Below are 23,046 nucleotides of genomic sequence, written 5' to 3'. Positions count from 1 at the left end.
TGAGGTGGAGAAGCGGCGCTGACAGAAAGCAGACGTCGTACCCAGAGCCGTCAGAGGTCGATAGAGGGCGCCGACGGAGGTCGTGGAGAGGCACCGGAGGTCGAGTAAGGAGTCACCTGAGGTCGAGGTGAAGCGCGCCGGAGGTCGGGAGTGGAGATCGCACTCCGGAGATCGAGGTGAAGCGCGCCGGAGGTCAGGAGTGGAGATCGCACTCCGGAGATGCCGGAATCTGAGGTGAAGCGCGCCGGAGGTCGGGAGTGGAGGTCGCACTCCGGAGACACCCGGAAGCGGGGAGACCGTGACCCTGCGACGCCGGAAGGCGACATCGAGCCGGAGCAGCCCAGCGACATCGGGCCGAGGCCGCCCAGCGACACCGAACCGAGGCCGCCCAGCGACATCGAACCGGAGCCGCCCAGCGACGTCGACCCGGCGCCGAGCGGAGCCGATCATCGTGAAAAGGGCAGTAAGTGGTAGAGGGGGCGTCTGAGGCCCCGTGGAGCCCTAAAAGACCATTCTAGGGGCTAGAGGGGTGTTAGAACCAGCCTGGGAGTGCCAGGGGTGAACTGAGACTGGTGCAGTGACCTCTGTGAGGGGTTGTGTATTTTGGGAGAGCCAGATCCTTAGGTTACCCCTATTCTACCTCAGTTCAGGCCCAGCCTTGACCAACCTAGGTGGGACACCCCCCATGTCATCCAAATGACCACAAGCTGTACTTGGGCGAAGTAAAACCAAACTACCTCGTGAAAGGGTTGTGAACTGTAATTGTCATTGATGGTGTTATTTAAGTTATTGAGGGTGCTTTATTTATTGTCTACCACTAATTTATTCCTGCACTGTATTTATTGTATGACAGTATTTATTAGCCATTTGTATTTATTGCACCCCTATTTATTCCGTGTTTATTTATGACCTGATCCTATTTATTGAAACCCCACTGTGGTATTATTTATTTGACCTGCCCTTTTAAAGGAGAATCCTATTGTACTGTATTTATTTTATGAAACCTGCAACTAAGAGAAAAAGATAAAGACAAACTACTTTCTTTCATAATTTTTACGGTGTAGTGTCGTTTTTGGAACGGATGAACGCATGGTTATTGTGAGGGTGTGACGTACGCTTAGCACGGTGCCTGACCCCCGACCGCTCGAGCCAAGCTACCATTGTGCTGGGAACCTGGTGACTGCTAACCCGGTTGCCCGGTTTCCAACACCAAGTATGGCTGCCTGAGTCCTTAACTCCACTTCAGCCAATGTTGAAGTCTCCACATCATCACCCATGAGACACTATTGAGGATACCCCAAATTGTTTAGGGCCAGTAACCCACTCCCAGCGAAAGTTAACCACTGCCATGGGGTGGAACTTTGTAATGTTATCAGTGTTGGTTACTTGGTAAGTGTGCCCAAGTAATATCTGCTCAGGTGAAACTAGTTTTTCAGCCACCATGGTGACACTGGCATATGTGTCCTTGTAAGCTTATGCTTCAATATTATTAATGAGGGGATGCTGCCTGTATTTCCTTCCTAAGGAGGCTAGGTAGCTAAAGTGGCAAGGTCAATGCCACCCTCTGATATCAGGACAGCCTCAGTGGTCACTGTGACTAGGCAAGAGCCTACTGTAGTACCCATGGTGAACCCAGCTACACCCTTGAAGGTAGTACTGCTTGGGTGCTACTGCTAAGGGCACTAGAGGAAGTAGTAGCAGTACTGGTGCCTTTCCTAGGACCTATGGCATCAGATGTCTTATGTCTCTTCATTTTACAAGCAAAGCACCAAGGTGTCTTATTATTATTGGAGGAAGAGGAGGATTTGGACCCACACCCACAGGAAGAAGTTTGTGGACCTTAAGAGACTATTTCTTGCTTTGCTTTAGGTTTCTCTCCATCGGTCTCTTGGGAATTAAAATTATTTTTCTTCTGGTCACCACCAGTATGAGACTTATTGATCACCTTGGTGCAAACCCATTTCTTTTCCTTCTTTCCCAATTCTTGAGGAGAGGTCAGATCAGAGTTCACCAGGTATTGGTGCAGTTTTTCAGACATACATTTATTAGGGAGGTGCTCGATCATGATCAAATTGTACAGCCCTTAATAGTAATGTACATTACTAGCATGCAACTAGCCTTCCAGAGCCTTAACTGCAGTCTATAAAATCAACCCAATCTTGTGAAGTGGCTTTCTGAGTATCTCTGAACTTAATTCTGTATTACTCACAGGTAAGCCCTAAGCCTTCAATGAGTGCCTCTTCAAGATCTGGTAGTTGTCTGCATCCTCTTCTCTAACAGCCAAAAGTTTGTTTCTGCCTTTGTCTGGAAAGGAGAGCCACATAATATCTGCCCATTGCTCTGGGGGAGCTTGTGGACTTTACAGGCCCTCTCCAATGCAGTAATCCACTTGTGGGTGTCATTCCAGTTTTGTAAAGAGGAACTATCTTGCTAGGACTCCTAGTATCAAAGTGTTCCACTCCCTGACTCTGGAGTCTCATGTGCAGCCATAATGGGGATCTAACCTCAAATTCTTTATTTCTCTCCCCACCGCCAGGGATTCCCTATCAAGAGCCAACTGTGCCTTCATCAATCTGAGCTTTGCCTTCTCACATCTGAGCATGCTGTACCCTCTATCTAAAGCTCCCCCCCCCCATGTTAGAGTGGATGGACCCAGAATGAGATGCTGAGGAGAGTGAGGAGGACCTGTTCCTCCTAGGAATCCTCCGTACCAACCCATGGGGAGAGAAAATGGGCCTTCTGTTGTGACCCCCTTCTGTACCATCAGTACCTCCCTCTACAAGTATAGGGTTGTCCATAGGAGTCTCTTCTGACTCCTTATGGCCATGTCTAGAGACAGAGCCAGCAGTACTAAGTATCTCTTGCTCTTGTCCTGTAGGGGTTATCTCCCTCACAAAGGTCTGCCTGATCTAAGTGTCACCCAAGTTTTTCTGGAAGTCATCTTGACAGAGTACCTTTAAGAGATAAGTCCTAGTGGGATTACGACCTGTCTTGAGTTTTCTAGTCTTACACACATCCCTAAGTTCCTGGAACCCAAGGGCACTGTACCCAGATCATTGAGCCTGGCTAGTTTCCCGAACAGTAGACATTGTACTAGTGTAGTATATGTATCTACATTGTATTCTAAACCTCCAAAGGGTTTGGAGAAAGGGTGGTGCTAGTCTCCGGACGCCTAATAAAAAAGTTTAGCAAAAGACATTACCTATCTAGTATAGTGTATGCCCAAGTTAGTAGTGGTTTCTTGTGGAAACGTCACTGATGACAAAGTAGTAAAGCAATACAAGTCTTTATGTCAACTGCTGCACCACTAACATAGGAGGATGGCTCAGTATATTATGTACACCTATTGGTGAGGCACCATGCACTAAGTCCAGGCAACCCTTAGTGATAGCAGAAGTTGTCCCCGATAACCATAGCTCTCAAGGGGTAGCTGTGGAAGAAAAAAAAAAAAAGACTACAACATCTAAAATGCACTAGGTCATCACACAAAGGTCCAACACTGAAAACAGTGCCCGTAATGTCCTGAAGGGAAGTGGTCCTCCAATCCAGAGCAAAGGGTCAGTAGGTTAGTGACACTGTAGGGCAGAACAAACGGTGAGGTAGTTCGTGATACTGAAGGGCACGGCAAGATGGTGTCACAGATCACAGCATTAAGACGGATCATTGTTGAGGAGGTTTAGGAGGGAGACTATGGAATCAAAGGTGTGGCCAGCTGAGTTTGTAGGTCATCAACAACAGATGATTGCGTCTCATCTTTGCAATTATCTCAAATGGTCATTTATTATCTTTTAAAAATGTGGGTGTGCTTTTTACTATAATTAATTTTACATAACGACCATAAACAGTAATGTTCATATTTTAAAACACCATTAAAGTTCTTTCCATGTTCTTTTGCTCTGCAGTAATACTTGTAAAGTCAACAGGTTTTGAGTGCAACTCCTTGATAGATAAAACTTCAGATTACAGTAATTAAAGAAGGGAAGATTTGTGAGGGGAAGTGAAGTTGTATTTCCATGCCAGCTTGAAATTTCACCTTTTTCGAGGTTTAGCAGATGTACGTTCTAAAGTTTTCAATTAAAGATTATACTAAATGGTGCGGGAACATGTGAGATCCTCAACCATACTAGCACACAGCCTAAATTCTAGCAGGAAGTCAGTTCTCTGCTACTGAAACCGACCAAGCAAACTCTGAGGACCTATAACGTTGCATCCAAGCCACAAGCGCCTGTCACGTTGTTCTTGACTCCAAAAGTCTTTGCCATACGAGCTGTGGGTCATCTGAAAGTTTGGGTAGAGTTCTGTGGATTTCACCAATAAGTGTGATTGAGTCCTAAGAGAAAAAAAACACATTTATTTAATTGTTCTTATTGAACATTTGATTGAGCACACAAACGATATTCGGCGCAAATGGCATATGTTTAAATAATTGCTAGTAAATTTAAAAAATAGAATCAACTGAAGTGGTTTTCTTTTTTAGATTAATAATTATTTTACTGCATTGTTTGCTTTATATTTTTTATTTATAACAGTTTTGTAAAAACAAACGATACTTTACAGTAACATGTCAATCAGTCAAAGCTTCTTGTGAAGCAATTTAGCATATGCATTTATTGCATTTTTAAAGGCTGAAGGAGAAAACAACCATTGAGCAGGCCAAGAGGTCTCGGCAGTAAAACTCATGGTCTTTGCTAATGCTCTTTTTTTGGCTTGGATAGCCGCAGTAAATCCACATGCATCTGAGTGGGCCAACTTTGAACAGGTTCTAAAACAATACAAGTTGCATTAAAGATGGCTGTCACAGATGCGCATGCATACTCGGCAGGCACCTTTGAATGTATTATGTAATGTTTCCACAAATACCATTCAAAGATGACAGTTGTGGATAGGCACATATTCGAGGTGGGCATCATTGAATTGGATTTCTTAAAATAAAAAAAAACTATTTACATATCCTTGCCACCAATATTAGCTATCTTGATATGGTAAAAAAAAAAACATTTTAAGATGGCCACTCGTTCATTGCATGGTGATCAACCAATGCTTATTATGGGGTCTCCATAGGAGTCTCAAGTATGCTGGGTATGGATGGTAATGTGTAAAGGGTAAAAAAGAGGTGTGGTTTCAAAAGATGTGGGCAATGGTGGTAGAGAAATAGGAGGAAATATGAGTCCCTGGCATGCACAGACTGAGTTTCTGAATTGTATTAATTGTTTTCGGCCCACAATGCAAAGCATATGTCTTTCACACAAATATATTATTTTTTATGCAGATAGAAAAGACTAACAGTTTTAAAATAGAAAAACACTTACATTAAGGATAAAAAAAAAAAAACACATCAAAAAGTCATTATGTAAAAAAATACTTTAGAAATCAAGTTCTTCCAAAGACAGAACAGTCCCACTTTGGCCTTTAGATTAGTTAAACCTAAGAAAGGGGTTAAAATGACTGCACGACCCGAGTGCTTCACTATGGGACACGAGAGAGGCTAGCGGTGTTCTCCTTCTGCACCAATTCTCGACCTAAGGTCTCAGCTTTTCCTCATATACAATCCAGTTTGTTTAGTTGCATACCGCTATAGGTCACGTAAGTGAAAAAAGACCTGTTTCATCTGGGTCCATCTCGATGCAGCAATTTGCTGATTGTGCTCAATCTTATGATGGTATAGAGGGTGCAGTTCAGCATGAAATGTTTCGAATGCTCTGTGGCGCCACACAAGCATTTACACACAATTGCTTCATTTCTTCTGCTCAAGGTTCCATTTAATATTAAACAACCTCCTCTCTCTAGGGCGAAAAGTCTACGTTCTCTCCGGTTAGTGAGCAGGATTAAGTATAACTGTGCTCTCGCAGAGGGGGCATGAATCCCAATGTGGTTTCTAAGAGATAGTTTTTCCAATGCTCCTGTTTTGCATTCTTTAGCTAGACATGCACATTGTCTGTCCACCATGGAGTTTTTCTTCTTCATGATTGACTGAAGATTGCTTGGCTCTAGCACTGGTGTGAACTCCACACATCAACGTTTTTAGTCCTAGTATAGAGAGGGAAAGGATGCAGAGGCAAACGATGGCAGACTCTGAGGGGACCTCCAAATGAGGAGGAAGTTATTACAGATGGGGACCAGAAGACCTGTAATTGACATTACTATAAGAGATACGCCCACAGGGGCGGTCTGCAATCAAATAATCATTTGATACCTATTTTTAACCTGTCATGACATGCCCTTTCCTCGGATGAGATCTCTCTTCTCAGCAAGGGCCTATCTTTTGTGATCACTGAAAAACAGATTTCTTAACTTTACAGATAGAACTGTTAAATTCTACCGTAAAGTCGGACTCAATTTCTTTTGTGCAAATAAGGATCAATCCCTCACCGAGTCAGAGTCGGGGCTGTGACTTCCATCTACCTTGTACCCACCTATGGTGGGAATGCCCATGAACGTCTCACTTTTGAGAAACGGATGTTAAGGGACATGAATCAATTGAAGCATGAAAGGGTATTTACACCTTTTAATATTACACTGGCAGAGAGACATGCATTACAAAATATTAAAAAGGGCACCAGCATTGTGATTAAGCCCGCAAATAAGGGAGGAGGAATAGTGGTGCAAAATTTACAAGATTACGATACTGAAATTCAAACACAATTGTCCAACACAACCATTACTTGAAAGAGATTCAAAATTGGTAGAATCAATAAAGACTAAGGTTCCAGAGGTAACCATGAGAGCTAAAAAGGATGGTTCCCCACTACAAAATAATTTGAATTTCTCAACAAAAAGGACCCCATGGTACTCGTGCTGCATACATACACTCCCCCAAGGTACGCAAGAGCCTTGATAATCCACCAGACAGAGTGCAACTCCTTGGAAGAGAAAACTTCAGATTACAGTAATTAAAGAAGGAAAGTTTTGTGTGGGGAAGTGAAGTTGTCTTATCAGACTGTGGCTCTGTTCTGAGCCCATGGGTAAATATATAAAAGTCTTCATCCAAGACATAGTGCCTACACTGGAGACCTATGTGCGTGAGAGCATGTACATGATTAAGCGGACAGAAAATTTGCCCTTCAATCCCAACAGGGTGCGGTTAGTTATCTTGGATATTATCTCCTTGTACACTAACATGCACCAACAGGAGAGTATACTTACTATTGAGTGTTTGTAAAGCTTTATTCGACATATAATCATAAAAGCATGTATCAAAGATTATCCATAGATTCATTAAAAAAAAAAACACAAAAAAACCAATTCCAACGATACAATAAATATATGTCGGCTTTCGATAAAACTGGTCATTAAAAAAAAAACATAAATTATTTAAATTAAGATAAACGAAAAACTGTACACAGTTCTAAAATGGGAGGTCACAACAAGAATAACTTCTACATAAAACCCTAGGGACTCGGAAAAGCCCAGAAACAAGTATCTAATGGTATTTACAGCAGTACGTCAGTGGTTGGAGGCTAAACTATAGATTTTGTGATAACATTGATTTTGACCTTAATACCCACGCCCACCCAAGATACTTCGCAACGACTGTTAAAATGGTGGATGATGTACTTGTGCATATGATTCTTTCGCCTTCCGCACTTCTGCTTGTGCCTAGCAGCTTACATAAAGGTCTCAGCCAAACCCGACGGGGAATTACATAGGTTGGACAGGCAAAAAGCATGTGTGCTACCGTTTCTTTATAGGTCAGGCAGAATGGGCACATATTGTCGCTTGGATTAGATCACCTTGCCGTGAAAGATCTCAAGGGTAGCGAACCCACCCTCAACTGGAAATACAGCTTCCTTTCTTGAGGTTTTGTTATGATATCCCAGTAAGGTTCGAAGTGCGTAGTGTGTTTAAATTCTAAAAATCTTCCTGTCAATGTGGCTGCTTCACTATGTCTCCAGGTATTAAAAGTGATCCTCTCCCAATAGTTTTCCTTCAGGTGCTTTTTTGTGGGAAAACTAGCCGATAACGGATCTTCCCCGAGTGATATCAGACCAAGGTCGGCCAGAATATCTCTAACACCCTGGAGCCATTTGATCTTATGGAAGCTATCAGATTTAATTATATCTACAAAACCTGCGTCAAACTTTTAGTTCCGGTGTTGTCCATAGCCTGCGCCAATATAAAATTGGGCGTAGTTTTATGATGTCTGATAAAAACTTCCTTCCCAGATCGTAGTGCAGCGGACACGATGGTGTGCTTTGGGGGATATTGGTAATGTTATGTAGAAACCTATTTTCAGACACGGTAAGTTCAGATGTGTTCTCAAGCCCCCAATGTTTTGCACCATAGAGGGATGAGCTGACCACTTTCAAGTACTAAACCTGGAGCACTGGTCTAATGGGTTTAGTAAGTGCCTTTTTATGCTCTAGATGTAGTGCTCCCGCCATTTGCCGGTGCTTGAGTGATGCCAGGTGAATTTGTTGGTTCCACTTCCGGTTACTCTGTATGTGTACCCCCAAGTATGTGAACACTCCTACCCGATCCAATGGTCGATTATTCATGTATATATTGCCTTTAAAAGTTTTGTGCGGGTTGAAGGCCATGAATTTCGTCTTCGACACATTGACCTCGAGACCACGCTCCAGACAAAACCCTTTGAAAATTGATAGGGCACGCTGGAGCTCACTCGGGGTCTTCGAAATTATCAATGTGTCGTCAGCGAACATTAGGATTGGTATTTTAACCCCTGCTAAAGTCGGGGCATCAGTATTTTTTAGTGTCATGTAATCGACAATTCCATTGATGAACAGGGAAAATAAAGTGGGACTGATGTCAGTTGCACCAATCAAACTTGAGTGGTGTCCCTCTTGTAGCACAGCCCGTGAAGGCAACTGTGTTGCAATGATAAGATCAAGATGCAGGTAGTTTGAAACTAAGCAATTTATTGATGGTTATCAATCCAAATTATAATCTTCATTGTATTCATGAGATTATCAATATTCAAAATTCAAATGGTTAAAGGCTCCCGAGAAAATATTGTCCTCAATGCATTTCGGGTACGAAATTACCCTTCATCAGGAGGAGTCCTGTAAAAATATGATACATAGGAGTGATTTGTAATGACCTATTCAGTGGGATGGTAGTTAGTCAAAACGTGTCCAAGTGAACGTATAGTAACAGAGTGAAACGCATTGTGTGTTAACGATGTTCCAAGAAATAAAACGAACGAAGAGAAAAATTGTGTGTTAGCGATGTTTCAAAAAGTGATTGAACGAACAACGAGGCTGTGATAAGCTGTCCGTATCAAAAAGCGGTTTAAGTGAGTTAAAAGAAGTGATACAAGTGAATCAAAAAGTAGCGCGGTGTATCCACGTTAAAAATATGCCCATTAGCAATAAAGCTTAACACCCTGTAACTAAATAGACGGTATGCGTAGACCAGTGTGAATTACTCAGTGAAAAAGGATCTATTTAAATGAACGTGGTCGGCGTGTCAGCCATATTGGATAGGGAAAAACCTTGTTAGTAAAGTTAACGGCTAAAATATTGTGAAAAAAACTTATGAAGTGAGTGCAAGTAGCGGAACAGTCAATAGTGACAATTTGTAGGCAATGACATTGTCAATATGTATAAAAAACATTCACCATAGGTAAACGGTGTGTATTGACGATGACCAGAAAGTTAAACAGAAGGTTATGAAGCTGATGAACAAAAAACTCAAAGTGAAAGATGCAAAGAAATGAAGTGAGAAGTAACGGTTTAACAGACCAAGGGATAAAACATGAAAAAGTATAAACATAAAAGGTGAAAAGAAGATGTGAATAGGTATGATATAAAGAAGTATAAATATGAAAGGTGAAAGGAAGATGTAGATATATGAGATATAAAACAGTTATGAAAAGTTAAATAATGTAGATATGTGTAAACAAGCATTACATAAGAAGGGGATGACAGGAAAAATAGACAATGTGAGAATAAACAGTGTGAGAATAAAAAGTTGAAGACAAAAGGGTGAAAAAAAGTAATAGGTTAAGAACGAAAAGTTTATAGTTCACGATAATAATAAAAAATTTAAAAAAGAGATTCAAAAAGTTGAAAAAATAGAAAAAAACATTGAAGAAGTCAGGAACGTTGCACAAAGAACATTAATTATTTACAAGAAACAGCTAAATTCGACGCGGTCATTGAGTCCGTGCGGCACCAATGAGTTCATTTTGTAAATCCAAGCAGACTCTCTTTGGAGTAAAAATTTTCGGTTGTCTATGCCAGCTTTGATAGGTACAACTTCACACACCAAGAATCTCAACTGACTGATATTGTGATTTTGAGCTTGAAAATGTGCAGCCAATGTGGCATTTCATATTTTTGTTGCGGATGTTACTCTTATGTTCATTTAATCGAACTTTGATTTTTCTCTCTGTTTTGCCTATGTAGGCGAGGCCACAGGGACACTTGAGCATGTATATGAGATTCTTTGAGTCACAGGTGGCTGTGACATGTAGTCTGACATTGAACCCACGTGTGGGATGTTGAGTACAGTTCCCCTTGATGATATTGTTACAATTACCACAGTTATGGCAAGGTACAGTGCCTTTGTATGACAAAACCGCATCAGAAATAGGTTTAGAATTCAATAATTCCAACAAATTCTTGCTTCTTTCATACGCAAAGAGAGGTCTGTCCTCAAAAATGTTCTTAAAGTCAGGTTCCACTTGTAGCATAGGCCAATGTTTTAAAATGGCTTTCTTGATGTTAAAGCTTTCGGTAGAAAATTTGGAGACCATTACTGATCTTGATGATGATTTAATGCTGCTTTTTGTGTCCAACAATTGTGATCTGGTTTTAGTGGATGCTCGTTTGATAGACTTAGAAAGTATCTCTTTGGGATATCCACGATCAACAAAACGGTTTTCCATGATCAAAATGTGTTGTGTGAGTTGGGTTGGTTCTGAAATAATTCTCTTGATTCTTAGAAGTTGCGAGTATGGAAGATGATTCTTGAGAGCAGGTTGATGGAAGCTGGAGAAATGTAACAAATTGTTCCGGTCAGTGTCTTTCCTATACAGAGTTGTTTCGATCCGATGGTGTGCGTGGTATTCTACATTGAAAATAAAGTGGGAGCCATGGCGCACCCCTGTCGCACCCCTCGTTCTATTGGAAAGGGGCTGGTGACTTACTATTAAATCAACTCTAGATGCCCACCCTGGACCTCGTGACGTACCCACCAAATTTAATATTGATCTCCAAAGAATTGCTTTGACAAACTCATTATTTTAAATATGGTAACCAGTACTATCAACAATGTGGTGGTAATTCAATGGGTGTGGTTTTTGCACCAAACCTGGCAAATATTTTTGTTGAAGCTTTTGAAAGTAAATTTGTTCTGACTGATTGCAATTCATATAGGTCCTCAATAAAAGGAGTTTGTCTCGTATCTTAAATCAGTCTCAGCCCAACCTAAAATGTATAGGTCTCAGTGAAAACCAACAGATCTCGTTTTTCGATCTTTTAATCCAATACAATGAAGACCAATTAATTACATCTTTATACAGAAAACCTACAGAGAGAAACACTTATTTGTCATATCACAGTTTCCATCCATGATCCCTCAGATATGGTTTCTCTTATGGCCAATTTCGAACACTGAGGTGCAACTGTGCTAATAAAAGTGATTATTTTAAGAATGCCAATATGCTGAAATTGCTAGAAAGAAGACACTCTAGGAAAATTGTGAAATCTGCACTCAAAAGGGCTTCGGATAACCACAGGCAGGATCTCCTAACTACTAAACTTAAGAGAGAGTTTAATCAAATGGTTTGAATCACTACATTTTGCCCATAAAGCAATACGTTAATAGCATCTATTTGAAAACAGTGGAACATTATACAAACTATGGATCCATTCCTAGAACTACCATTGTTCTCCTTCAAAAGGGGTAAGAATATTCCAGATCATCTAGTGCATTCAGCAGCTCCAACGGTCTTCAAAAACAATACACTTGACAATCTATGGCCCATCCAAGACCACTAAAAGGTCATTACAAATGGGGTGGATGTGTGGTTTGTTAGTTTACTACAAACACTAAACTCTTTGAACATGATTCATTAATATGGAATTATTTTTTTCTAATTGTAATACCGCAAATGTGGTTTATTGAGTTGGTGCCCATGCTCCTTATTTACATTGGACAGACTACCCAACTGGTAAAGACACGCATTGGGCAACACCGGAGCAGGATTTGCTGCTGAGTTATTATTGCTCCATTAGTAATACATTACATGGAAAGGCAACATACTGCCAACAACATCAGATGACCAGTACTGGATGTGGTCAAGGAAAGAGGAGGAGGAGGTATTTCCTTCATTGCATACTGCGGACCATGCTGCGTTGTGGAGTGAACCTGAATAATCACTCCACCTGAGCTTGCAAACACACTTTTATCCCTGCCAGGGTCCATTTCCAACCCCATTTATGGACTGGAGCATCAACGTTCGCGTCAGCCAAATTGCTCAGCTGGGCTGGAGGTTTGTGGTCTTGCTGATTCTGGCTTAAAACAGTTCCTCACAAACCTTCTCAACATTTATCCTGTTTGGAGGCAATCTTCCTGCCCTCTGTGGCTGCATTAATTTATTTTCCTAACTCAAGTTACTTCCAGGGATAAGTCCTAGCTTTAATTTATTCGTAAAAACATTATCATGGATTTTACCCGAACTAGAACACATTAAAAGGGCAACATTAACCATTTGCACTTTTATCTTCACAGGACTAGCTACCTGAGTGAGTACTTCTCTAAATTTCTTCACTGATTCACTGAGATGCAACTGTGGTATTTATGCTTAGGCTTTTCTCCCTATTAATTAGGATAATTTAGGTAAAATACCTTCACATACATAGACTTTTGGTTCAATATAGACCATCACTTTTCCTAAAGATTCTCCATTCATTAGTGCAGATTTCCCCATATAATATGTGTCCCAATGAGACCCTTATAACATAGTAAGGGTTGAAACGTCATTGACCTAGAGGAGTAACAAACTAACCAATAAAGGAATTATCACTTAATCAGCTGATTTGAGAACTGCAGATGGTTGTTTCTTACTAGCACAACAGCCCATTTCATATTTTCATTGATGTATATTGTTTTGTGGTAGGCACTACACTGGGGTCATATTGTATTGGTGTTGTTTGTCTGTTTTTTTGTCTCTTAGAGGGACTCCATAATTGAGGAGATACAATTACTTTTCATTTTATTTGTGGTGGTCTTGTGTGAATTCATGGCCACAAAAGCATTGATTGCATGAGGTTATTTAACCATTAAAATATACATTCCTTTTTGAATGATACCAATGAGAACTATCGCATAGAAAAGTGAAGATTACTTGAGTCAATAATGGGCCGAGTCTCTTGCTTTCTTTGAACCAAAGCTTTGCAAAGGAGGGCTTGTCATTCATTTTAAAATGTTCCTCCAATGCCCAGGCGACCAAGTTCTTACGGGATGCTTTTAGTTTCTCTAGCCCATACATTATAGGGGCTAGCTGACAGCAGTCTCCAGTAGCAGTATACCCCAGATCAGATTTCATGAAAAAATACTAGCACACTGAGGATTGTTTCCCCAAATCTGCACTCAAAAACACCAAACGCAGCATTCAATCTTAACCAGGTCCCAAAGTTCTGCACCATGAGAGATTTGACCTCCTATCTTTTCGGGAAAAACTTTGTCAATGTGGTTAGAAATCTGATATTTATAAGCATCCTTACGATAGCATTTGCTGGTGCCTAAGCTCTTTCAAGGGTGTTTTCTGTATGGGTAGATCAGTTGAGGTTTCTGTTGCATACTACCGCCAAGTATTTAAAAAGATTTTACTTATTCTAACTTGCTACCATTCATACAGAAGACTAATTTATTCTTTCAGTTTGTCTTCAAAGTTAGGATTTTGTTTTTTCCTTTATTAATTTTAGTTGATTTGCTTGACAATTTTTTTCCATGGCTGCCTATTGTGCCTGTAGGCCCTTAGCGATCTTCGAGATCAGAATTGAATCATCGGCATATAAAAGAGCTGGTATTGTACAACCATTAATCAAGGTGATCGATAGTTGAAAGTCCTTCTCTGAACCAACTTTGAAAGGGAGAAAGGATGTTCTCTGTAGTGACCCAGTCATCCAGTGCCGTGAAAATCAATTTTGTAAAGATTCTACAATCAATATCTATTTGGCTAATTGGTCTATAAGACATCAGATCTTTTTTCTGGCCTTTGTTTTAGGTTGTGACTATGATACTGTTTTGCCACGAACATGGACACCAGACCTCTACCGAAATCTCAGTTAAGAATTCCATCAAATTGTCTGCTCACCAGTCCGGGTCTCAGAGGAACAACTCCCGGGGTATCATGTTGGGGGTCAAGGGCCCTTCCCTTTTTCAGATCCACTTTTCTTCCCTCACTTTTTCTTTGCTGATAAATTTGGGAAATGGAGCTGTATTCTGAGGGCCAATCCTTTCCTCTTCTTCATCATGAAGATGTTGATAAACATCATTGTCTGGTGTGTGGCATGCCCACAGCTGATAGCAGCGGATACAATCTATTAGACCTAAATGCTCATGAGTGAGACATACACACGAATAGGGAGAAAAACAATTGAATCAAGAGCTGAGAAATGAGATAGACAACAAAGCTATTCACTCATGAGCAAGGGGCTTACCCAAAGCCCACTCTACGCATTTGTAATTTATTGGACACAATAGGTCTTGCTAACAGACAACTCATAATCTAAAAAAGAGGAGGGTACTAAAAAGAAAGAAAGCAAGTCGTGAATCAAAAAATTTGCAGATTAGAAATATGTTTCAATGTACATGTAGTATGGTAAGTTATGGTAAAGTGCATCAAGTTTCAGGATCATTGATAACAAATCAAGGGGAACAATTCAATATCACTCAAAAATATTCATTACAATTCTTTGGCGGAAAATCAGATTTTCTGTTGGCTTTACTATACAAATAAACTGGCCAAGAGTATTCTGGGAGAAGTATGCATGGAGTCTTTTATTCTGTGTTTGTGGCAAAGTGATTGATATGTATGGTCCACTATGAATGTAGGTTGTAGGCATGCTGATAGCTGTGTAAAGATCAGGCAAGAACTGTGAAATCAAGGGTGTATAATAAGAGGTCAGGAATGATCATTTTAATGGTTGCAGATGCTCAAATTGGGCGTGGTCTCTATACATGATTAGCAATCTAGTGGCAAAACAACTAAATTTTAACAACCTTCAAGTTGGGGTGGCAACCCATTCGCAGAAGGGAAGGGATCCCTTTAGGACCCCTACCCCTTGGTGAATTAAAAAAAAAAAAAAAAGTTCTCGGGAAGTAGGCTGTGATCCATTGGGCCACTACCAACTCTCGAACAAACAAAGTATTTGTTCCTTTTTAAATGAAACCCCGTATCCTTTAGGGGAAAAAGGCTGCATTTAAAAAAAAAAAATCTTTATACTTTATTGAAAGGCAAACACAGACGTGGCCTTCTGATGATGGCCTCAAATAAGTCACAATTTTTAACCCATTTCATGAATATTAATGTGGTAGGTTGGACTGCGACCCACTACTAATCTGAAATTCCTAAAAAGATTTTATTTATACATAGATCGATTTGGAAAATTATTTGTCGTCACAAATTGAGAGCAGTATTTTGTGACATCTGACCCAAAGTGAGATGTCGGTCCAGGCTATACGGTGGGGTCCAGCCCCCAAGAACAGGCATTTTACTTAAAGTATTATTCATTTATGATGTGACAGACCTCAATGTTGGGTCCAATGTGGTTTTCATGGGATACAAAAGAGACTAATACTGAGTGAGGTATTGTAAAACAGATTCTTCACAAGGCAAGATGGACTAGGCTGGGGAAGTGTTCAAGAAAGCTTATGCAGTTATCTAATTGCTCTTTCATCTGGGAGTGTGTGTTGTGTGTTCATACAAGAACTGTTCAATACTGTCATGTATGGACAGAGAGCCTCTCACTATGGCCTTGTCCATCCAATGCATATGAATTCTACCAGATTGTGTTATATGTTGAGGCTGGACTGTTTCCAATGAGAGAAGACTTAATCCATCAAGAACACAACTTTTGTTCTTGGTTAGGGAACTGCTTTTTAGAGAAACGAGGAACAGGGTCAAAGTATAATTGTAGACTTAAGTTGTAGAGGTTGAGTGATTGCTTTGCTGATTTGAGATCAATAGTTGGTTCCAAACTGGTAGGTGAAATAACTTAAGATAGAGGGTGTTGGTTCCTCATTTGTTTGAGCAATGGGAAGGATGTTACCTTTAAATGAGGTTTCCAATTTCCAGAGTGCAGCATTAAGAACACGGGTTGCATCTTTCTAGTTTTGATTGAGACTTTGTGCAGTTGCAACCATATTATAGGTCTATTCTTGTGTGTCCAGGTGACGGTCTAATGCAGTCTCCCATAACAACCACACTGATTTTTTAGTTTCTTGTGAATTCCTATTTTGTACTGTGTTAAAAGTGGCCTTATGAGGAAGGTTTTGATGGTCAGGCTTGAGGTGTAAAGGACTTTTCTCAGTGTAAGAGCTTGATTTCTTCATGGTACTAGTAGTGATAATCATTATCTTGAAGGCATCAAATCCATACCCAAAAGAGTTCATCCCAAAACTGAAGTGAAATAAACGTTTTAATTGAAGACTATTGCTTGAGGTGCAGGACCGACACCTGATATTTTGTTGCTAACTTCAATATTCGTTTTCAACCACATAGGACCTTAACAGGCGAGTCATTTTAACATAACTTATCTTATCAACCAAAGGGAGAGCAAACTTCTTTTTCATATACCATGAAGGTGACGTACAAACATCAGTTAAGTTCTAACACCGCTGCAAACTTTGCACCAATCTGAAGGCTCTGTTATAGCCTTAAAATGTAATAAGGCTGACTACACCCCTTTATCACTCATGTCCTTCAGCTTTTCAATCAAGATTAGCAGGTGCTTGTTGGCCTATTGGAATTTGACTAACAACTTGCTGAATGCGAGGTGGCGGTACAGGACTGGGAAGAGCAGGCGAGCGGGGAGCGGCAAGCTGAGATCGAGCGAGAGTGAGAAACAGCCGAGAAGCCGAGAAGCAGTCGCTGCCCGAGGTCGCCCAGGGGGGATTGGACCAGCCGCAGACCGCATCCTGTAGATCCAGTAGATCGCGGTACAAGGTACAAGGTCCGAAAAATTGAGGCCCGAGATCCTGCTTGCTCCCTACAGCCGCTGCTGTTGCCTCCGCATTTGCTTTTTGCCTCCACATTGGCGCTGGGCGTCAGACAGCCTACGCAGCTCCCCATCACACTTTGCAATACGGGCGGCTGGGCATTTGCTGAAGGGCCCCCGCTGGGGGAACGCTGGGATAATGCAAAGGGCCCCTGTCTGGGAAGACGAGAAATGAGAAGCGGCGGAGAACGGTATAGAGTCACAGTAGAGAGCCACGCCAACACAGAGAGCCGCATTTTCTCTCCTCCGCTTTGCTTCACCTGTGCCTGTGCTGTGCTGTGTTGTGTTGTGCTGACACGGTAGGGCTCGGTAGGAAGACTATTTGTTTTTAAAGTGGTGAGTTGGTCGTCAGCCCTTATTGCCCTTATTGCCTCCATTGCCTCCATATATTCCATTGCTTCCATTGCCTCCATTGCCTACTAGTCCCACCTTCCGTGTCTTCCGTGGATGCAGATTGGAAGCGGACAGCGCAGGGAGAAAGCAGCAGACACGACGCGCTTAAAGGGGGATCTTGGATTTAGAAAACGCAATCCAGACACAGAACACGGCGGAAGTGCATCAGTCCCAAGAGTCCCGTGAGTGCAGCGGGGGCGGTGGCGCTAATTGTTGGGACTTGGTGGGACTTGTTAAGACGCAATCTCCTGCGGTTCTGTCTCCAGACTCCTCGGACTTGGCCATTGTCACTGCCATTGCTGCTGTTGCTGGTTTCACAGTGGGAGAGGTGTTCCCCCCTCCCGTTTCTATCTGGTGAGCGGTGCAGCTAGATTGAGGCAGGAGTCATATCGCCTTCTCCCTGCATATTGGCTGGTCAAGGTGGGTTTGTGGGGGCTGTTTGGAGGATTAACCACTGGAATTGACCAGCTGAATGAACATCTATATGATCCGCATGATCTGAGTGATCTGTCTGGACTGTCTGGTTGACTGAATTGCTTAACGCCGCTTTTGGAGCAAGTTTGCCGTGCTTTCTCTTGCGGAGCATTGGGGGGGGTAATTACATTGCCTAAACGCGGTTTTTGGAGCCAATTTGCCGCACTTTGGACTTGCAGAGCACTTGGGGGATATTACCTGTGTGTTCCTGCTGCCTGGTCCCCCCCGCCGTCGCACTCCATACCGCAACCGCAGAGTGGGGGGACTACAGGCCCCACAATCCTTTGTGGCTCCGCCCCCCCCTGACACCAGCGCCCGCGCTCGGAGGCGCAGAAAAGGAGCGGCACTTCTCCCGCGACACGGGATCGCGCGTGGGGGTTAAGCCCGGGCAAAGGGCGGGCCCTCTGTGGCCCTCAGAGGCTGAAGTAGGCTGGGCTGGGCCTACTTATTTATATTTTTATTTTATTTTTATTGAACTCTTTCATTTGCTTAGTGTTACATATTTCGCGTTGTATTATGACGGTGTAAACATTGTCTCTCTGACCAGGAACTCTCCGTACTTACCTCCAAATATTCAATCTTTTATTGATTAATTGTTATTAATTGTATTCACCGGGGTTACGGTCTCCCCTGCTCTCCACGTATAAGGATGACGGCTAAAAAGTTACGTTCGGGGAGACTATTGGGGGGAAGGTCTTGCATGAAGACAAGATCCAACCCCCTTAGAAAAAAGGCTGCCAGTAATTTGTTATTAAAGGGTCAATGCCAGCTGCTGCAATTGTGGAAAAAACCCAAGGATAAGGAATTGTTAAATGTTGCAAATAAAGCCTTTGACATAGCTTCTCCATCTGGCACAGCCCTTATGGTGCTCAAGAAGGTCCCTCCTTTGGTGAATGAAGAATATTCGGGCTCCCTGATTACCGAGGAATCTTGCCCAGCGCCCCCTGAAATGACTGGTGACATTAAGTGTTCTGCTTTCAATTCTGAGGGTGGGCAACAAAATAATGTGTCTGCAAACCATAAAGTGTTTTTATCCAATGATCCCATGGGAGGTTTACAGCCAAAGGTGGATGGTAAGGGGGACTCACAGTTGTCGAGTATTGACCTGGAGCTTTGTGGTCGATACCTAGCTGATGGTACTCTGAAATCATCTGAAGCTATTAAGTCCCTGATTGGCACTACTCCATCTGGTCTTCTGCTCTATAGCAGTACCCCCTCCTTAAAATCGCTAGATATTTTCTCACAGTATAACATCTCAAAGAGCCCACTGCTTAATATATCTGGCATTGGTTCCATGGGTCCTCCAGGTTTTGATAAATCGGAAAAACTGATTTCTGAATCCCTGATTGCATTGGAACATTTGCTGGCATCTATTTTACAGTTATTGGGTAAATTTGTGGGAAGCTCTGATTGTATTTTGGAATCAGTCACTCAGATACTAAATGTCTTACTGTTAAAGCTCCCGGAAAAGGTTCCTGACTTAGTTCCTAAGGCAGGATTGCAGGGGCCTGAGTCGGGTAGTGACCATCTAGCTGGAAATGTTAATTCAGTGCAAAATAAACCTGTGGCTATTCTTAAAAATGAGCCATCTTTAGTACCCACACTTCCCGTATCTAACTGTGTAAGGAATTCTGACCTCGAAATTGAAGAAAAAAGTGTTGATGTTACCGCTCCAAAATCTGAAAATGAGCTATCCCCAATTTTTGTGCCTGAAATGAAGGGGAAAGGGGGGGAAAAATAAGAAAAAACTGGAAAACAAAGAAAGAATAAAGGAAAAAAGAGGAAACCAATCCGCAGATACAGGAAGAAAAGGCAGAGACAAATACATTTTGAGGATTCCCAAGTCCCTGATATCAATGAACCTATCACTGGAGAATCTGTGAATGGGTCCTTGAGTCAGGAAGCGGCCACTCATTCTTCCGATAATTTGAATCCCTCTGCATTAGGCATTAAAATTTCTTCCAATTGTTCAATCTCTCCCGTGGGAGGCCCCCTATTAGATGTAGGAGGATTGACGATCCCTCTCCCCGTAGCAGAGATGACCAGGTCAGTCACTATTGTATCTGTGGCTCTTAATCCTTCTGCCCCTACTTTTCATGCCTCAGGTGACGGCGTTGTATGGCCTCATCATCTGCCTATAAAAGTACCAGAAGTTTTTGTAGATACATTGACTGTGGATTTTCTATCGTTATTTGATTCTGATCTGCCTTTAAATAGAACATGGTTACTTAAGTATTTCAAAGACATAGAGAGTCTAAAGTTAATCCAATCTAATGATATTGATCTAGTCTCTATATCAGGAACAGTTGCCGCGCCCTATGTCAGGGTAAAGTTCTATTCCAAACTTATAGTAAATCTTATATTGCAACAGGCTGAGAACTTCCAGTGTAGGGGAATTGATGTATTACCTGTTTTGTCTTCTGGAAGAGATAGTTTCCCTCATAATAGACTCTCTCAGCAGGGCACTGGCCAAGATGGTCCCCCTCCCTCATTTGATGATTTAGAGATTTGGGTTTCGAAAAGCACACGTTTGGTGACGCATGTAAGGCCTGCCCCGTTAATTCAGAACACCCTCCCAATAGAAGATAACCAGCTGTGGAATTGGCTGCCCGGTGCTTTGTCTAGTAAATCCATAGACAACCCCAAACTTTTTCAACATCTTTAGCAGTAATTTAAAAGTTCTCTATTGGAACGCTGCCGAGATAAATAATAGTCCCGAGAAATTACAGTACTTGTTCTCTTTGAACGCTAGTGTGATTTGCATCCAAGAATCTTGGTGTGCTAGTAGATTGTGTGCAGGGAGAGATTATTTTGTCCTTGAGGCAATGGCCTCTCCTTCGAAGAAAGGGCATGCAAAAGGGGGAATTGCGTGCCTTTTGTCCAATAGATTAAAGTGGAACTTCACCCATTATGCTGACCCAAGCAACCTCTTTCAGGCGGTGACCCTTTGTAGTCTAACCAGTATGGGAAACAATAATTCTCTGGTAATAATAAACGCATACATCCCCCCGGATGAATGTTTTAATATTCTATTGAAGCAAGTCTTTTTGTACATTAAACAGATTAAAGAGTTAGAACCTCCCCCCTATGTGTTGTTAGTAGGTGATTTTAATTGTAAAGTTTCTAACTCTAGCTTAGAGCTATTTAGAAACAAATTTAAAGAAGAAGCCTATCTTATTCCTCAATCTCTCTTCCCTAATAAAATTAAAACTAATAAGAGAGGGAAGCTGTTGCTAGAAGAAATTTCAGCGGCGGAGGGGTTAATAGTGAACGGTAGGCTTCCCTCTGATGTCCCTGCAAAATTTACTCATAGATCCTCCCAAAGTGAGTCAATTCTGGACTATGTAAACACCGACTATTGTATTTTCTCCTTAGTGAAGGATCTGGTGGTCTCTCCGACATCATTTAGTGACCACAACGTGATTACTATAAGCCTCTCATTACAACCTCCTAATTCCGACTCATGGTCCCTTAACAGTGATGTAGTTAACTTTCATAAGGACTCTGGAAGATGTTTTTGGAATTTTAAAGCCAAGAAGGGCCTGGAGTGTATTCTAGGTAAAACAATTCTAGAACTGAATGATTGGCAGGGTTCTGAAATAATTCACTTTGAGAATTTTATGAAGGAGGTCATCCGTGTTGCCAAAAGGTCTAGCTCTTCTGTAAAAAAGATTTATGTTTCTAGACCGATTACCCTCCTAAATAAGGAAATAAATAAATTAGTGCGGGAGCAATTTTTGCGTAGATCTATTGAAATAAATAATAAAATATACCTGTTAAAAAGAAGGAGAAGCAGAATTAGGAAGAAACTTAAAAAAGAAAAAGAAGATTCAATCTGGATAAATCTACGGGAGGCCGCAGTTCATGGCAAAGTTAGACAATTCTGGTCACTCATTGGGGAGGGTTGTGGAGTAAGAGTTAGCCCCCTCCCTATTCCCATTGCTGAATTGTCATGGGTCACTTTCATTTCCAACCTGTATGCTGGGAACGGCGTAAGGGTAGAATGTAAGGGGACTACTAAAGAAGATGAGTTTTCTATTGACGCCCCTTCGGAGAAAACCATTGAAATGGCCATTAAGGACATGCGTTCCTCTGGAGTAATGGGGCCTGATGAACTTCCCATATCGGTATTGAAGCAGGACCCTGTTTTATGGAGCAAGATTCTTTTTCCATTATTTAGATCTTGCTTCATTAGTAAAACTGTGCCCTCTTCTTGGAAGGGGAGCATATTGGTTCCATTATTCAAGAAGGGCGATAGGGATAAGCCAATGAATTATCGCCAGATAGCCCTACTTGATGCCATCGGAAAAATCTTTTCCAAATGTCTCCTATCGCTAATTACTGATTGGGTTGATGCGAATCAGCTATTACCCCGTGAACAAACCGGCTTCCGTAAGGTGCATGGTACATTGGATAACCTCACAGCCCTTCAGGTTATTTTGGACAAATATATAAGAGTTCGGGGAGGAGGAGTGTATGCGGCTTTCATTGATTTCTCCACAGCATTCGACAAAGTTGATCGTCCCTTGCTGTGGAGAAAGCTATCTGACTTGGGCATGCCTCCTCTTCTATTAGATCTGGTGCGGTCTTTACACACGGACACTTGGTGCCGAGTGTTACAAGGTGGAGAAAGGGGTTTATCGCGGGTTATTCCCTCCATTAATGGATTAAAACAGTGTTGTCTACTGGCCCCATTACTTTTCTCCCTGTATATTGCTGATCTTCCAGCTTCGCTTTCATCTTGTGTTGGCATAGCCCCGGTAGTGGGGGGGATCTTCTATTTCCTGCCTCCTATATGCAGACGACATACTTATCCTAGATTTAACACCTAAGGGATTAGCTAATTGTCTGCAGGCTTTACATCTTTTTGCAGAGACCCACTACATGAGGATAAATGCCACAAAAAGCAAAATTATGTGCATTACAGGGAAGAAAAAATCTAAATCAGAGAATTTTGGTTGGTCAGTTGGTGGTCAGAAATTGGAGGTGG

General features: G+C 41.8%; 1 protein-coding gene across 1 annotated transcript in view; it reads right to left on the bottom strand.

The window, feature by feature from the left end:
* Nucleotides 1–3,757: 3,757 nt before the first annotated feature.
* Nucleotides 3,758–23,046, bottom strand: part of C5_2H8orf48 (chromosome 5_2 C8orf48 homolog) — a 285,118-nt gene continuing 265,829 nt past the window's right edge. The window contains exon 6 of the mRNA XM_085608284.1: nt 3,758–4,330. Coding sequence (XP_085464410.1) covers nt 4,229–4,330 — 102 coding nt within the window. The 3' untranslated portion in view covers nt 3,758–4,228. The remainder of the gene's footprint in view (nt 4,331–23,046) is intronic.

This window comes from Triturus cristatus, chromosome 5_2 (assembly GCF_964204655.1).
Source record: "Triturus cristatus chromosome 5_2, aTriCri1.1, whole genome shotgun sequence".
In the NCBI taxonomy this organism is placed as follows: Eukaryota; Metazoa; Chordata; class Amphibia; order Caudata; family Salamandridae; genus Triturus; species Triturus cristatus.
Note: the sequence above shows the minus strand (reverse complement) of the source record. Positions and strands in the feature narration are given on the sequence as shown.